The sequence below is a fragment of the Hyla sarda genome, chromosome 7, assembly GCF_029499605.1.
Source record: "Hyla sarda isolate aHylSar1 chromosome 7, aHylSar1.hap1, whole genome shotgun sequence".
In the NCBI taxonomy this organism is placed as follows: domain Eukaryota; kingdom Metazoa; phylum Chordata; class Amphibia; order Anura; family Hylidae; genus Hyla; species Hyla sarda.
In genome coordinates, this window is record NC_079195.1 from 58161306 (window position 1) to 58179657 (window position 18352).

The 18352-nt window shown below is 42.0% G+C and overlaps 1 protein-coding gene across 2 annotated transcripts in view; it reads left to right on the forward strand.

Annotated features, from left to right (window-relative positions):
• Nucleotides 1–18352, forward strand: part of LOC130281678 (alpha-2-macroglobulin-like protein 1) — a 152751-nt gene that overhangs the window by 119238 nt on the left and 15161 nt on the right. For both annotated transcript variants that reach the window (XM_056529150.1, XM_056529151.1), the window contains 9 exons: nucleotides 1169–1220; nucleotides 6303–6386; nucleotides 7470–7646; nucleotides 8294–8369; nucleotides 10600–10756; nucleotides 12337–12411; nucleotides 13139–13301; nucleotides 13411–13592; nucleotides 14766–14981. In XM_056529150.1, the coding sequence (XP_056385125.1) occupies nucleotides 1169–1220; nucleotides 6303–6386; nucleotides 7470–7646; nucleotides 8294–8369; nucleotides 10600–10756; nucleotides 12337–12411; nucleotides 13139–13301; nucleotides 13411–13592; nucleotides 14766–14981 (1182 nt within the window). The remainder of the gene's footprint in view (nucleotides 1–1168; nucleotides 1221–6302; nucleotides 6387–7469; nucleotides 7647–8293; nucleotides 8370–10599; nucleotides 10757–12336; nucleotides 12412–13138; nucleotides 13302–13410; nucleotides 13593–14765; nucleotides 14982–18352) is intronic.

Below are 18352 nucleotides of genomic sequence, written 5' to 3' on the forward strand. Positions count from 1 at the left end.
CATGCCCGGACAGCCAACGGCTGTCCGGGCATGCTGGGTGTTGTAGTTTTGCAACATCTGGAGGTCCGCAGGTTGTAGACCACTGTCCTATACTTTACATTGCACGGATATGATGGTTTCAACTAACGATCGTTCATTTGGAACAAATTACCATCGTATGTTGAGGGACCAGTGTATCCCTCTCTTCACTGTATACATTATAAAGCCATGTAAATGGCTGTATAATGTATATTACACCCCAAGGAGTTAACACAGAGGCCCTCACTTACTTTTATTAAGTAAAAAGAATATTTTTGATCTAAAGTATTACTGACTTATTCCTTTGAAATAAAAAAAAAATAGTAAAGAAAAAAATGTATCTCTTATTTAGTGTTTTCTGTGCTTACTGCATGCAGTAGTAAAACATTCTGCTTCTGCCTGGGAAGCCCCAAATCAGTGATCAATTGGCAGCAAGACAGTGCTGTGAATAACAGTGTTGGCTTGCTGTGTAAACTTGAAAGGGAGATGTCCACGATCAGACAGGAATCAATTCAAGTAAGCAGGTTTGACAGAAACAAACTGCCTAAAGTTTGTATTTCTGCTGAACAGATACTTCAAAGGCTCCTGACAACTTTACTCATGTTTTCTACTGTTTGAAACTGAAACTACAAGTGCTTTACCATCTTACTTGGCTCAACAAATATGTATTACCCCCTACTGAACAAGTCCTTAAAGTGAGCCTTTTACCACTTTTGACTCTCAAAACCACTGACGCTGCTAGATAGGTGATAAAAAAAGAAAAACAAGTTTAAACATACCAGAGCAGAGTGGAGTGCCCAGCGGACAGATTTAACATCATGACTTGAGAGTGAATAAAACTTATTTTTCTTGGTTATGCTAGTACTATTATATGGTAATGTATGTTTATTTGGTTTTGTACTAAGTGCATGAAAATTGTTATAGAACAGGTAAAGTTATAGCTAAGGTTATTATTTTTAACAAATAAACTATTAGCAGTGGTAGTCACCAAATAGTAACTGTTAATAAATAAAATTGTTAAGAACAGCCAAGCATCTACTTTAAGCAGATAATTTATTCTATGTTTCATTATTGACTTAAATGCCAAAATTTGTCCATTCATTGTCAATTCATGGTGTCAGTAAATTTGTAATACCATTTTTTTTTCCAGCCCTCTGGAATTTTAAAGGACAACACACAAACATTTTTACTGTGTCCATCAGGTAAGACTTTATTTTTATGATTACTTATAAAGATCAATAGGATTTTGTGATCATTTTTCCCTATACACTATCTTTGATGCAAATCCATGAGATTTTTTTTTCATAAAAATTGTGATAAAGAACAAAAAAAATAAATATATACATATATATATATATATATATATATATATATATATAAACAAAACAAAAGCAAATTCTTCCCTTGGTAGATAGTACTCTACAATGGTACGTATAAAGTTCAATAGGATTTTTTTGTGCATTTTACCCTATACACTATCTATGATCTATATACTGTATATCCTTTGTCATAAGAGTAACTAAGATAGACAGATACATCACTTACTTTGGGTAAGGGGCTTCACACAAGGGTAAGGTGCAGTCAGTGATGACTATTATTGCGTGTTGCACCCTGACTGTGTGATGTCACTGCATTATTACTGCCTTTTGACACCATTATGCAAATTATATCTGCATGGTGACATTAATATATATTTTCTTACGTGCTGTGAGTGTATGGGAAAATGTTGGTAAACACCATAAACTACAATCTGAAGTCAGTTAAGAGTTAAGTATCTGAAAACGTGTTCCTAGAAATGCATGATCCAAATAATCGGCCCCTGTAAAAAGGCCAGAGATCAGCTGACAAATTACCCTATTGTGTGGTTGGTCGCCGTTTTTGATTTTGTATAATATTAACTGCATGTACTCTGCTAATTGCGGTTATGATGCCTTGTGACATAACAGTGACATACTTGATTACTGGTAAACTGTGGTCCTTTGCTTATTTGGTACATCTGGCTCCCCTGAGGATGCTGTCATAAGTGGCAGCAGAAAAGCGTAGGGAGGTACTACTTCACCATTTGAGGAGATTACCTATATACAGTGGGGAAAAAAGTATTTAGTCAGACACCAATTGTGTAAGTTCTCCCACTTAAAAAGATGAGAGGCCTGTAATTTTCATCATAGGTATACTTCAACTATGAGATACAGAATGGGGGGAAAGAACACAGGAAAACATATTGCAGGATTTCTAATGAATAATTGGTAAATTTCTCAGTAAAATAAGTATTTGGTCACCTACAAACAAGCAAGATTTCTGGCTCTCACAGACCTGTAACTTCTTCTTTAAGAGTCTCCTCTGTCCTCCACTTGTTACCTTTATTAATGGCACCTTTTTGAACATGTTATCAGTATAAAAGGCACCTGTCCACAAGCTCAAACAGTCACACTCCAAATTCCACTATGGCCAATACCAACGAGCTGTTGAAGGACACCAGAAACAAAATTGTAGACCTGTACCAGGCTGGGAAGACTGAATCTGCAATAGGCAAGCAGCTTGGTGTGAAGAAATCAACTGTGGGAGCAACTATTTGAAAATGGAAGACATATAAGACCACTGATAATTTCCCTCGATCTGGGGCTCCATGCAAGATCTCACCCTGTGGTGTCAAAATGATGACAAGAATGGCGAGCAAGTGAATGACCTGCAGAGAGCTGGGACCAAAGTAACAAAGGCTACCATCAGTAACACACTACGCCGTCAGGGTCTCAAATCATGCAGTGCCAGACGTGTCCCCCTGCTTAAGCCAGTACATGTCCGGGCCCGTCTGAAGAAGAGGATTGGGAGAATGTCATATGGTCAGATGAAACCAAAGTAGAACTTTTTGGTAATAACTCAACTCGTCATGTTTGGAGGAGAGTCACATCCTAAGAACACCATACCTAATGCTAAGCATGGGGTGGAAACATCATGCTTTGGGGCTGCTTTTCAGCAGAGGGACAAGGCCGACTGATCCATGTAAAGGAAAGAATGAATGGGGCCATGTATCGTGAGATTTTGAGTGAAAACCTCCTTCCATCAGCAAGGGCATTCAAACAAAGGAGTTGCCTTGTAAGGAGCATTTCAGGGTCCTGGAGTGACTCAAGTCCAGTCTCCAGATCTCAACCCCATAGAAAACTTTTGGAGGGAGGTGAAACTCCATGTTGCCCAGCGACAGCCCCAAAACATCACTGCTGTAGAGGAGATCTGAATTGAAATGTAGCAGCAGGAGACTCACAAAGGCCAAATGCCTATTTCACTAAAGAAAAAGCTTCTGCTACGGAAAAGACTTGGTAGGTTTGGTGGGGTTTCTGCTGCATGAGTTTTTTTTCCTGATTGTTGCCTGTATACTTTTGTACACATTTTATGAACTCCACTACTGTCATATTTGTTGCACTTTTGGTCCCCATTATCTATGATCGAAATGATATTGTGTTCTCTATACTTTTTCTCGGAGGCATTTATATACAAACCCTCCCTATTTGTTTGCTTTTCCTATGTATGTTTGTACATGGACATGGGAATGGTTGGTGATATTACCTTACTGTTCATGGAACATTAGTATATGTGAGGGGGGAAACTTTTCAAGATGGGTGGTGACTATGGTGGCCATTTTGAAGTTGGCCATTTTGAATCCAACTTTAGTTTTTTCAATAGGAAGAGGGTCATGTGACATATTAAACTTATTGGGAATTTCACAATAAAAACAATGATGTGCTTGGTTTTAACGTAACTTTATTCTTTCATGAGTTATTTACAAGTTTCTGACAACATATAAAATGTGTTCAATGTGCTGCCATTGTGTTGGATTGTCAATGCAACCCTCTTCTCCCACTCTTCACACACTGATAGCAACACCACAGGAGAAATTTCGTAAAGATAAATGTGGGTGACTGGTTCTCAAGGTCTTGAGTGTGATGGAAATGTGTTATATGGTTTTGTCTGTGAATATGTAATGATGATAGTGGTGTTTATGAATAATTAAAGAGGGTGATGATGGGTGTTTGTATAAACTTTAGGGTATGTATATATAATGAATAATTAAAGAGGGTGATAGGTGTTCCTGTATAAACTGGAGAATCTGTGTATAATGATTGGTGTATATGGGAGAGAGGGAAAAGTATGGGGGAGAAAAGTATCTTGATAGGTGTTTGTGAATGATTGGAGAGGGTGATGGTAAGTGTTACTGTATAAATTGGAGAATATGCATGTATATAATGAATATTTGTGATGATAGGTGTTTCTGTATAAACTGCAGGATGTGTGTGTATATATTGATCGGTGTATATGGGAGAGAAAAGTATAGGGGAGAAGGAAATGATTTAAGGAGAAGGGGGATGGTGAAAGAGAGATAGAGGATGGTGAAAATAAAAGAAAAGGCTCTTACTTGGATAGATAAAAGCGTAATTTATTTGTAATTTAATAATATGAAACAGGAAAAAACGCTGGGCCCTAGCGCTTATACTTTCCAATGCATATAAAACAGTTAAAATAATTTATAAATGTAATTCATAACAAGGTCAGTAGATGAAAAACACTGAATAGTTATACAATGTGCAATAGTAGGTAAATGAACCCGGTGCTGCGACCGCAAGGTACAATAGACCAAGTCAATTGCTCTCAGTACGGCGACCGTAGAGATGTGTGAAATAGTCAAGTAGTCCACGGTGCTGCGACCGTATGCCAGAAAGAAGAAACAAAGTCACAATGTAGCGGTACTGCGACCGCAGTTGGTAGTACAATTCAATGGGACACAGTGTGTCGATGTGTCAATGTTGCGAGGGTGCATGCTGTCTCTAACAGAGTGAGGGAGCCATGGATTGGCAGTGGGCCAAAAGGAGGAAGCTCCAGCGGTTGCAAGGCTGGGTAGTGGAAAGGGGGAAGAAATATCTTGTGGTACTATGTACCTCTCACCCGGTCACTCCTATGGACTTTGTGATGTCGGTCCTCACTCTGGAAACGAAGCAGCTTGTTTGTGGCTGTCTGCGGTCACTGGTGCTCGGCTTCTCCTTGTGGCGGTGAGCGCGTTGGGTGCGTAATAGAATCCCGGCGCGATGTGATGATCCTGTGGTTCTGTGATTGAGCTGGTGATGATAGTGCTTGCAGTAGTCTACTGAGGACGGACCTAGAGGGTCCGAAACGCGTCTAGTCTTAAGGCCGTAGACACCATTGCAAGCACTATCATCACCAGCTCAATCACAGAACCACAGGATCATCACAGCGCGCCAGGATTCTATTATGCGCCCAACACGCTCCCCTATACTTTTCTCTCCCATATACACCGATCAATATATACACACACATCCTGCAGTTTATACAGAAACACCTATCATCACAAATATTCATTATATACATGCATATTCTCCAATTTATACAGTAACACTTACCATCACCCTCTCCAATCATTCACAAACACCTATCAAGATACTTTTCTCCCCCATACGTTTCCCTCTCTCCCATATACACCAATCATTATATACAGATTCTCCAGTTTATACAGGAACACCTATCACCCTCTTGAATTATTCATTATTATATACATACCCTCAAGTTTATACAAACACCCATCATCACCCTCTTTAATTATTTATAAACACCACTATCATCATTACATATTCACAGACAAAACAATATAAACACATTTCCATCACACTCAAGACCTTGAGAACCAGTCACCCCCATTTATCTTTACGAAATTTCTGTTTAATCAGGGTATACAGGAGATTATACCCAGACTGAAGTTCTCGGTCACCACACCAGATTGAGTACATCTCACACTTCCTTAATCTTTTTCACCACAGGAGAAATGCTAGCACAGGCTTCCAGTATCCGTAGTTTCAGGTGCTGCACATCTCGTATCTTCACAGCATAGACAATTGCCTTCAGATAACCCCAAAGATAAAAGTCTAAGGGGGTCAGAACGGGAGACCTTGGGGGTCATTCAACTGGTGCACGACGACCAATCCACTTTCCAGGAAACTGTTCATCTAGGAATGCTCAGACCTGACACCCATAATGTGGTGGTGCACCATCTTGCTGGAAAAACTCAGGGAACGTGCCATGTCCAAGCATTCCTGGAGCATACAGCAGCTGATAAGTACTGGAAGGCTTAAGATTTTGAAAGAAAAAAAAGTCATTTACAAATCTGTATAACTTTCTGGAATCAGTTGATTTGAAAATATTTTTTCTGCAAAGTACCCCTTTAAAGCGTATGGCACCCCCACTTCAGTAGTGTTATCTGGTATTATTTTCTACTATATTAGGTGACAGTTTGAGAAGAACGGTAACATTGGAAGTTCCAGAGAAAGTAGTGCCAGGCTCGGATCAAGCCCTAATCACTGTTTTTGGTAAGAATTTTCTGTATTTTAAATAACCATTGCACTTTCAACATAATCAATTATAGTGAATGTTATACACCTTATAAAATGCTTCTTTCTTCACTTAAAAGCCATATCTTCTCCCCCTGCCCTGCCTCATGCACCGATCATGTTCTCTCAATTTAGTGCAAAATCTGTCTTAAAGGACATCTGCAGCGTTACAAACACTTATCCCCTATCCTCAAGATAAGCGATAAGTGTTTGATCACGGGGAGTCCGAACGCTGGGGCGCCCAGCGATCTCCTGTACAGGGCCACGGCTCTCCCATGCAGGGGGCGTGCCAGCCGCAGCATGACGTTGTGGCCGGCACGCCTCCTCCATACATCTCTATGGGAGAGGTGGGGAGGCAGCATTCGTGCCTCCCCGCATCCCCCATAGAACTGTATGGCGACGGGGAGGAGACGGTGCATCACCGTTGACCTTTAGGTCGACGCTACGTGCCTTTGCGCTCACCATGAGCGCTTATGGCAGCGCCCCGTTAGGGAGATCGGGAGGGGGGGTCCCAGCGGTCAGACCCCCCGCAATCAAACACTTATCCCCTATCCTGTGGATAGGGGATTAGCGTAATGCCGCTGCAGTTGTCCTTTAAGACATGTTCATAAATGTCTATATACAGGGGTAGAAATTAGCTAATGGGAAGATGCAGAGGCAGAAAGAAACATACATGGTTCCATCTTGTAGTAAGTGTTTTTATCAATGTTTTTATTAAACACTCTTCTGGGTCCACGGATTACAATGTTCAGTACTGCTAATGTCCTCCATGCTGCTGCTGCTTATGTGGGTGTGCTATACAGATTTAAGGAACAGGACCTCCTTTTCCCTGTGTGTTTAGTGAATGGCAGCTATCATGGCAACTAGTCTCTGCCCACCCTGGAGCTTAGCTTAAAGCTAACAGAGCTGGAGTGTGCAGAAAGGAAAACTGGTGTTATATATTGGTCAATAATACTGCTACTCCTCTACTGTACACACACAAGCTTATGCTCAAAAACTTCTCGAAAGAACAGGTACACGTTAGGTATAAGAAGTTGACAAATATGTGATTTATGTTGCCAGGTAACATAATGGGCAGCGCCATTGATAACATCGGAGAGTCCCTGAAACTTCCAAGTGGATCTGGAGAGCAGAATTTGATGAATTTTATTCCAATTTCTTATATTGTAAAATATTTGGAGAGCACCAAGAAACTAACACCTAAAATAAAAGAAAAAGCTAGCACTTATCTAACCAAAGGTGAGTTACATGGAGGATTGTGGGTAAAACAAAGGGGCTGACATGTCAAATGGTTCACAAAACAGGTGCCAAGTTATGCTATTTGGCAAAACAATGTATAGTTATTGTCACAAATAAAAACAGTACTTATTTATTCTTTTTTTTTTTTTTTTTTAAGCAAAAGTGTGTGAAAGAAATGAAGGGAGAGGGGTCTGATCTTACCCATGTTCACCTATATTATAAAGAAAAGATGAATTCCCTAAAATAGTAAATTCCCATCTGGTTATAATTGCAGTTACACAGAAATCCTAAAATTCATATGCATTTATTTTTTTATTATTATTAAGACCAATGTGTGAAATGCCAGTCTTGTTAAATTCCCTCCTTTATGTTTAGATGAATGTAAGGGACTGTGACAATAGGCTTGATAGTCAAATTAGCTGTTAGACAGCAAGGGGCACCACACTATTGCTGCAAAGGGGCCCTCTTCTGTCCCTGTCTACTCCTGATATAAAAAAAAACCTGTAGACACGTGATATTGGTGATGGTGGCATATAATTGGTAGATGCAATCCCATCAGCACTTTTCCCATTGAACATTGAGTTAGGCTTTACAAGCTTTTAATATGAAATAGCAAGTCCTAAAATATAATGTATTTCACCATACAGGTTATCTTAGTATGCTGATGTTTAAGAAAGATGACGGTTCTTACAGCGTCTACCATGGGAACCGTGGTAGCATCTGGTAAGTACTGAAGCTACATTTGATATTGGATGACAGGCCACCCAAAAACATGTCTACATTCTGTATACCATATTTTTCGTCATATAAGACGCTCCGGCATATAAGACGCACCTGATTTTATAAAAATAATAAATCTAGAAAATAAAGATTCTGAACCAAATACAATGTAAAGCATAGGACAGTGATCTTCAACCTGCGGACTTCAGATGTTGCAAAACTACAACTCCCAGCATGCCCGGACAGCTGTTGACTGTCCGGGCATGCTGGGAGTTGTAGTTTTGCAACATCTGGAGGTCCGCAGGTTGAAGACCACTGGTATAGGAGGTAGTACTCTCGTGTCCCCGCCGCTCTGGACCCATCACCGCTCGTCACCGCTGCCCTGGGTGTCGCCCTCCATCACTGTCGCCGTGTCCCCGTCGCTCCGGAATGTCTCTGCTGCCGGGTAACCTCCCTCTCCGTCGCAGCCATCAAGTCGCTACGCACGCCGCTACGCACGCCAATGCATGCCGACGCACGTGCGCGACGACGTGATGACAACGAAGGAGAGCGCCGGCCATGCAGGGGATCCCGGCACGGAGCAGACACAGAGGAGGCAGGTAAGGTCCCTCCCGGTGTCCTGTAAGCTGTTCGGGACGCTGAGATTTCACCGCGGCGGTCCCGAACAGCCAGGTTTGTGTTATTTGATTGCCGCGTCTGAAGGGTTAATACAGGGCATCACCGTGATCGGTGATGTCCTGTATTAGCCGCGGGTCACGGCCGTTGATAGCCGCAGGGACCGCCGTGATAGGACAGGTATTTGCCATATAAGACGCACCAACTCCCCCCCCCCCCCCAGTTTTGGGGAACAAAAATGGTATTTGGGCGATAAATATGGTATTTCTGTACAGTATATTTCTGCCTATCTATGTCTAATTTTGATAATATGTTCATATTTAGTGGACAGAAATGCTCATCTTGGATGTTTATACAAAATTAGCTCCAATGTAGAGCAAGCAAGTTAGTGAAATATAACTTATTCAGTTATCTTTAAGTATAGCATACCTTTTGTTTTCCATTTGACTATGCTACAGGGGCTGTAAAGTCAGTGTAGTGCATAATATAGTGTCTGTACCTGTGTTTGATGGCTGGTCTTGCAATTCAATGTGATCTATGCCCAAGATGCTCATTTTTAGCAGTGCTGGTTGCAGTGCGGCCCGAGACAATGCATCACTAGTCAGGTGTTGAAAGGGAACAAGCTTTATCTTTAATGGGGGGAGCAACCACTGGGGGGGATATTATTCTCCACAGGGCTGCAGGGAATTGTAGTTTCAAGCACAGCAAGCATAGAAAGGAGCCTAGCTGTTCTGTAATGGATGGGGTGGTTGATGTCTGGAAGAGAGAAGTTACCTCCCACCCAGAAACAAGGGATCCTGGGGATTGTAGGAGGGAGGGCACAGAAACAGGAAATAGACAGTTCATGTAAGCAAGTTATCAGCATGATGGGGACACAGAACACAGCCTATTACCATCAACACTAACACGAATACTTGATAACCATGTCCATTATTGGCTGATAGGTAATTAGTAGTCACCTTGTGTGTGATAACCCCTTTGATGCGTGTGTACAGGGGAAAAAGAATAATGATCATTTGCTATAACTGGAGTTTGGGCCTTATGCCAGAAACAAGAAAAAAAAATTCACTAACATACAATCTTGAAGTATCTTGTAAGAAAGAGAGAGAGAGAGCTGAGATGTACTACAATGTTAGCATCACAATATTTTGTATAATATATCATAATATAGTTCTATAGTTCAATACAAGAAAATGAAATTAGGATTAAATAATTAAGCTTATACTTAAATTATAAGGGATAAGTGTCTGACTGCTGGAGTGTGACTTCTGGGACCCCCCCACAATTTCTAGAATGGGGTCCGGACTCTCCCTGTGCCTAAATCGGTGGGGTCAGCACCGCCTCCATGCACTGTCTATGGGATCACCAGAGATACCCGAGTACATCGCTTGTGTGTCTCTGGCACTCCCGTAAAGAATGCATGGAGTGCATTCTGACACACTGCTTCACGAAAAGGGAGAAATGAAGCTCAGTTCTAAAGATTGCAGCAGGTGCCAGATGTCGGACCATCTTCCATCAGACACTTCTTTAGATAGCGGATACGGTTTAAAGTTGGGGAGTGCCCATTTAACACCTCTTTAATGAGTTGGTAAATGTATAAGACAGTCTCCTATTTTAGGCTCACCGCCTTCACAGTGAGGTCCTTCAGTCACGCACAAGACCTTATTTACATCCAGGAGAAGCATATTCAGGATGCGGTAAAATGGCTCACTAGTTTGCAGCTGCCCAATGGATGCTTCGAAGAAGTTGGTAAAATCTTTAACAACTACTTGATGGTATGCTTTACTGTCCCATACAAAATGTTTGTTTTAAATAGAAACCCATGTACTGTTGTCTATAGAGCTTGGGTCACATTTGTTGCGTATGTAGTGTATATATTTACTGCTGTTGTGCGGTTATTAATTTAGAATCCTGACACATGTTGCACTCATCTGCAGTTGATTATTTTGCCTTTGTGTGTTATATTTTACCTCCTCTCCTCTATTTTGAATAAAGCAGTCAATGAGTCTCACTCTGTTCTCATGCATGCTTGTTTGGATAACATCATTACATATCTGCCTAAAATGTACATCTCACAGGACACATTCATCTAAAAACATTAGGGAAAATGCAAGTGTTTTACATATTTTTTTGTTTTAGAACAATAATAGTTAATTTGTCTCTGGTTCTCAAAGACAGTCTGACCATTCAGATATTTGGCTATTCCAGGGGTGGGGATGCAAAATCACAACATTAATATGTTCAGATATAATCCTGTATGTCTGTATCATACTTATATTATTATTTACTTGTTATTTATTTTATAGAGCATTCTGGCTCTGCCCACCAGAGATTACAATCCACTCGGGGAGGAGAGAGAAACACTATGTGAGGGAAACAGCTGGTCATCTGTGAACAATTTGGGAAGCCCCAATTTACAGTGCACTGGCTGCAAAGTTGTTTTAGGTTGTAGATGGGTTTTCTAGTTACTTTAGAGGGGTACTCTGGGTACTCTGCCCCTAGACAACTTATCCCCTATCCAAAGGATAGGGCATAAGATGTCTGATCACAGGGATCCCCGCAATCTCGGCTGCGGCACCCCAGACATCCGATGCACGGAGTGAACTTCCCTCTGAGCTGGATATCTGGCGATGAGGGGCGGAGACACGTGACATCACGGTCACACCCCTCAATGCAAGTCTATGGGAGGGGGCATGACGGCACAAGTGGGGCGTGGCCTTGAGGTCGCAAGCCTCCACCCTGCATCACCAGTCATCCGGCTCGGAGGGAAGTTCACTCCGTGCACTGGATGTCTGGGGTGCCGCAGCCAAGATCGCGGGGGTCACCTGATCAGACATCTTATGTCCTATGCTTTGGATAGGGGTTAAGATTTCTAGGGGTGGAGTACCCCTTTAATGGTGGGTGAGAGCAGAATGGGTCAAGGTAGCGAGTTCCAGTGTGTGGGGAAGCATGGGAAAAGTTTTGAAGATGGTTTTGTGAGGTGCAGATGAGAAAAAAGTGCAGGCGGAGGTCTTGAAAGGATTAAAGATTATGTGAGGGGTGGTATCAGGAGATCAGGGCAGAGATTTAGGGAGGAGACAGGTTGTGGATAGCCTTGTATGTCATTGTTAACAGCTTAAACTGAATTTGTTGTGCAGTGTTGTAATTAGTAAAGAAATTGTCAGAGGACAGGGGCAGAGAAGTGAGGTAAGAGTGGATTAGATGGGCAGCAGAGTTGAGAGTGGATTAGAGGGAGGGGGCAAAAGTGCTTGATGGAAGGCCACAAAAGAGGATGTTGGAGAAATCTAAGTGGGAGATAAAGAGATTAAATCTAAAGATTTAAACACCTGAATGTGTTATCTTTTTTTATTTGTAGAGAGAGGACAAAGACAATGTTACAATTACAGCATACATAACTATAGCCCTGCTGGAACATGGCCACTTTTATCATGTAAGTTGCTGTTTCCTTATTATATTTTCTTTATTGGGACTGGGTAATGGAAAGAAATAATTTAAGAAATAGTGTACAATTACTATAAAGTATTAAAGAGTACCTGTCATCACAAAACTTTTTAAATGTTGTTAATTAATATATTAGAAACAACTTTCCTATACAATGTCATTTAAAGCAAATTATATTTACATATTTATTTTGACTTGTAACAACTGACCACTAGGGGTCTCCCTACATGTCTCGGCCGCAGGTCTCAGACTTAAGCTTGAGTCCTAACACTCATAGTGCAGCCTGGGCACTGACGAGCACAACGCAGCTCCCTGCCTGTCAATCAGACAGACGGGAGTAAGCGCTGTGCACACTACATGGTGCACTTCAGCTACATTGAGCACTGCCTGCAGTAAGCAAGCTTTGAAAGAGGATTATGATCCTGAATGTGGGGGGTGGGTAATGAAGTCAACTTGGAGTTCAAAAACCTATAACATTGTACCAACATATGATCACAGAACTACTCAGTGACTGCAAATATTCCTATACTGTACAATGGAGTGACATGAGAATACAGTAAGGAAAATGACTTTACCAGCCTACAGACTTTGCTTCTATATGTATATTTAAACCCTTTGTATGAATACCATGGGTACCGAGGTTATTTCAGAATTGTTATTTAAGTATTATAACTAAAGCTCATCAGCTCTTTCTCATAATATGTCACATTTAATAGGGTTCGGTTGTTGAGAATGCATTGAAGTGTCTGAAGAACGCGGTCAATGATGTGACAACCACCTACACGCAGGCTCTCCTCGCCTATGTGTTTACTTTGTCAGGTGACAGTGATCTAAGAAAACACATGCTGGAAACCTTGGATAAGGCTGCTATAAAGGAAGGTAAATGCTTAATAATATCATTATAGTGTGTAGTACACAGATTATGGCCAATACTTCTTTTATCTCACAATTCAATTTGTAATGTAAAAACATGTATCATTTTTCATAGATGGGAGCAAGCACTGGGCAGCCAATAAATGGAATAAAGGAGATGTTGAGGTTTCCTCATATGTTCTCCTTGCACTACTTTCGGACCAAACTACTTCACAAAGAGATGTTGAGGAGGTTTCTCCTATAGTCAGCTGGATTATCAAACGGCAGAGACCATCTGGTGGCTTCCTTTCTACTCAGGTTTACCTAATACTATAAGGGTTAAAGTTTAACTTTTATGATCTGCTACATCGCAGAGCATAGTAGTGTCTTTATTAAGCATTTTGCTACATTATATAAAGTTATTTTCAAAGAGTTTCTCTGTCTTTTACAATTAAATATAAAACTGGAGGCCAAATGAGTTGGGCAAAGAAAGGGAATTTTATAACACTGAAGTACTGTTTTTTTTTTATTATTTTTTTTTTTTATATGGCTAAAGTTTTCAATATTGCATTGCCAATAAACCCTTCCCCCTCCCCCACATGTTTTATTGTCAGGGGAATGGGCCAACTAGAGAGTCCCAGGATGGTGTTCTAGTTTCACTTTTCACTGTAGAAAAGCTGCTTCCAATATATGCATGTGCTCAGACGCTCAGTATAAAAATAGTATTAAAAAAAACAAAAAAAAAAGCAATAGGTGATTGGTTATTGGGATACCAAGAAACCATCTGCAGTCTTTCAGTATAACAACAACTGTGCAATAGCGCAAAAAAGTTTTCATATCACAGTGCCTACTGGCTATGGGCCTTTTACTTCATTATCCTTGACCCACTTACATTTTTCATGGCAATAAAAGAATTTTGAAAAATAACGTAATCTACGTGGGAAGACCTGGGTCCTCTGTGGGGCCATTTGGCCTTTGAAGGGGCACTCCTATGGATTTTTTCTTTTATATTAACTGGTGCAAGAAAGTTAAACTGATTTGTAAATTACTTATATTTAAAAATCTTATTCCTTCCAGTACTTATCAGCTGCTGTATGCTCCAGGGGAAGCTCTTTTCTTTTTTAATTTCTTTCCAGTCTAACCACATAGCTGACACCTCTGTCCATGTCAGGAACTGTCCAGAGCAGAGTAGGTTTGCTATGGGTATTTTCTCCTGCTCTGGACAGTTCCTGACATGGACAGATGTGTCAGCAGAGAGCACTGTGGTAAGACAGAAAATAAAGTAAAAAAAGAAGCTAATAAGTACTGGAAGGATCAAGATTTTTAAATAGAAGTAATTTACAAATCTGTTTAACTTTCTGCCACCAGTTGATTTAAAAAAATATTATTTTTTCCTTTTTTTCCACCGAAATTCCCCATTTAAGGTTTATATTTCCCATTCCAGACTGTGCAGCTAACTTCTCTCTATTATTCCATGTAACTGTCTTACAGGATACAGCGGTAGCGCTTCAAGCATTGACAAAATATGCTAAAGCAACTTACACAGACATTCTGGATGTATCTGTGTCAGTCCGGTCCCTGTCTGGGTTTCATAAGCAATTTCATGTGGACAACAAGAACAGTCTCCTTATACAAAGAGAGATATTATCAGATATACCTGGAGAGTACACGCTGACAGCTACAGGAACTGGTTGTGTATACATACAGGTATGGGAAAAGGCAATATTTTTTTTTTAAGTAGGTAGGACTTCGTGCATAAGTGAGGACCCCATCCTACCTGCATCAGCAGCTGTCACCACCCACCAAGACAATTGTTTGGTGGGAAGATGGCTACTACATTACATTAAATAACAGTTGACATGACCAGCTTAGTATGCACCTAGACTAGCAAGGCTACAGACTTCCCAGTTTCCTGACCATGTCCGTCTGCTGCCAGCCCTGACCTTCTGTCCATCTTCTGTCTGTAAGTGAATGCTGCCTGTCTGACTTCTCCTATCGTCTTCTCTCTTTATACTGAGCTATGGAATATTAAAATGTCAGCTGTTGCTGGTGGAATACTTTTCTGAGAGAAGCATCCTGAATATCCCTGCAGTGCAGTCCATATTCCTTAGGCCCTATTCAAAGTGTTTTTTTTTCACCTGGATTCTGACACATGAAAAACACATCCGATTCACTTCAGTCCATTGAGAATCAACTGTGTGGATTTTTTTTGTGATGTAGTTTTGAGATATTTCTTGCAGAAAAATAAAGAAACATGTCACATTATCTGCAATGTCCATCAAATAGCCTGGATGGGGATTATTCCCATGTAATGTGGATATTTCATACCTGAATTTATAACATACAAGCTGCAAATTACTGGTAGCAGAAATGTGCTGTTGATCTCACGATTAATTTTTTCTGATGCAAAAAATGTGTGTGTGAACATATCCTCAATACTCCACTCCTTAAAGTTGGGTACTCCGCCCCTAGACATCTTATCCCCTATCCAAAGCATAGGGGATAAGATGTCTGATCGTAGGGGTCCTGCCACTGGGGACCTCCGCAATCTCCCTGCTGAACCCGGTGTTCGTTTAGGGCATCGGGTGCAGTGCCATAGGCTCCTGATTTCACAGTCGTGCCCCGCTTGTGACATCACGGCCACGCCCCCACAATGCAAGTCTATGGGAGGGGGCATCACATCCCCTCTCATAGACTTGCATTGAGGGGGCATGGCCGTGATGTCAAAAGCAGGGCTTGACCGTAATGTCACGAGCCTCCGCACTGCATTTAATGTAGTTCTAGATTAAATTCATTGCAACCCAAAAAAACAACATAGGCTTCACATCGCACAAAATGTTAAAATACTAGTGCACTTTGATGCCTGCATAATACACAAACATAAAGGGCGGTATTTGCTAAGGTGTTTTATACATAAGTAAACCCCCACCAGTGTATTACCATACCAGATTCAGATGAGCTCTCATCTAGGTGCTTGTGAGGCTGCCTGGGCAGCAGCATAAGAAATTTACACCAGTTGAGAGTTGGCATAGATTTTTATATGTAAATTGTAGTAGATTGGGCATGCAGGGTGGCTAAACCCCCTTTGTGTGAAACAAGACAGCCTAGATTCTATGCCAGATCAACTTCATTTGCAGCGAAAAAAATTTTTTTGCAACTCTTAGTAACTTTAGCCAATATAAGTAAAGTTAGCCAATGCATAGCAACATGGTCAGTAGGCAAGATGGTCATATTATCATCTCAGTATTAAAGCCCAACGTAGGCTGGGTTTACATGATCTGTGATGAAGATCTGTGAATAAGAAAATGTTCAACACAAATTAATGCAAACTCATCGTTTTATGAAGAGAAACCTCTCATGCCCAATACCATTTAGGGTCTATTCACACCGGCAGAATTCCCGCACTAATTCTGCTTCCACTTCCTTGGAGGGTACTGGCTTGTGGAAATTTTGTGTGGAATTGGTGCAGAACTCGAACAGAATTCTTGCAGAAATTCCGCATTCTGCCCCCCCCCCCCCAATAGAATATTCGATTATTGGGACAGATCCACTTTAACCCCTTAGGACTTAGCCCATTTTGGCTTTAAAGGGGTACTCCGGTGAAAAACGTTTTTTTTTTTAAAACAACTGGTGCCAGAAAGTTAAACAGATTTGTAAATTATTTTTATTACAAAAATCTTAATCCTTCCTGTACTTATTAGCTGCTGAATACTACAGTGGAAATTATTTTCCGTTTAAAACACAGAGCTCTCGGCTGACATCATGACCACAGTGCTCTCTGCTGACATCTCTGTCCATTTTAGGAACTGCCAGCGTAAAAGGAAATCCCCATAGCAAATGTTCGGATTCGGCTAGCTGGATGTGGATCCTCTGTGTCAGCGAGGGATTGGCGTGGACCGTGTAGGTGGACCGGTTCTAGGGTTGCTACTGGTTTTCACCAGAGCCCGCCGCAAAGCGGGATGGTCTTGCTGCGGCGGTAGCAACCAGGTCGTATCCACCGGCAACGGCTCAACCTCGCTGACTGCTGAGAAGGCGTGGGACAGAAGGACTAGGCAGAGGCAAGGGCAGACGTAGCAGAAGGTCAGGGCAGGCGGCAAGGTTCGTAGTCAATGAGGATAGCAGAAGATCTGGAACACAGGCTTTGGACAACACTAACGCTTTCTCTGGCACAAGGCAACAAGATCCGGCAAGGAAATAGAGGGGAAGAGGGGTTATATGGACAGGGAGCAGATGGAAGCTAATGAGACCAATCACTGGTGCACTGGCCCTTTAAATCTTAGAGAGCTGGCGAACGCGCCCTAGAGAGCAGAGCCGCGCGCGCCAGAACATGACAGCCGGGGACCGGGACGGGTAAGCGGCTTGGGATGCGATTCGCGAGCGGGCGCGTCCCGCTATGCGAATCGCATCCCCATCGCGAATGTCAGTGCAGCGCTCCCGGTCAGCGGGTCTGACCGGGGCGATGCAGAGAGGAGAACGCCGCGAGCGCTCCGGTGAGGAGCAGGGACCCGGAGCGCTCGGCGTAACAGCAAACATATGCTGTTCTGCGCAGTTCCTAAACTGGACAGAGATGTTAGCAGAGAGCACTGTGCTCGTGATGTCAGCAGACAGCTCTGGGTTTCAAAAAGAAAAGAATTTCCGCTGTAGTATTCAGCAGCTAAAAAGTACAGGAAGGATTAAGATTTTTTTATAGAAGTAATTTACAAATCTGTTTAACTTTCTGGCACCAGTTGATTTAAAAAAAAAAATAAGTTTTTCACCGGAGTACCCCTTTAACCTCTTAAGGACCAATGACGTTGTGGAACGTCACGGCACCCTGGGCTTTAAGGACCAATGACGTTCCACAACGTCATGGCCTTTTCTGGTCTCTGCCGCTCGTCGGGCAGAGATCGGAACCGGGTGCCTGCTGAAATCCTTCAGCAGGCATCCAGGGCAAACGCCGAGGGGGGCCATGTAGGCCCCCCATGTCGGCGATTGCCGCAAATCGCAAGGGAAATCGCCCTTGCGATCTGCGGTGATACCGGGCTGATCGGGTCTCTGGGACCCGACCGCCCGGTAATTTTGCATGATCCCGGCTGTCA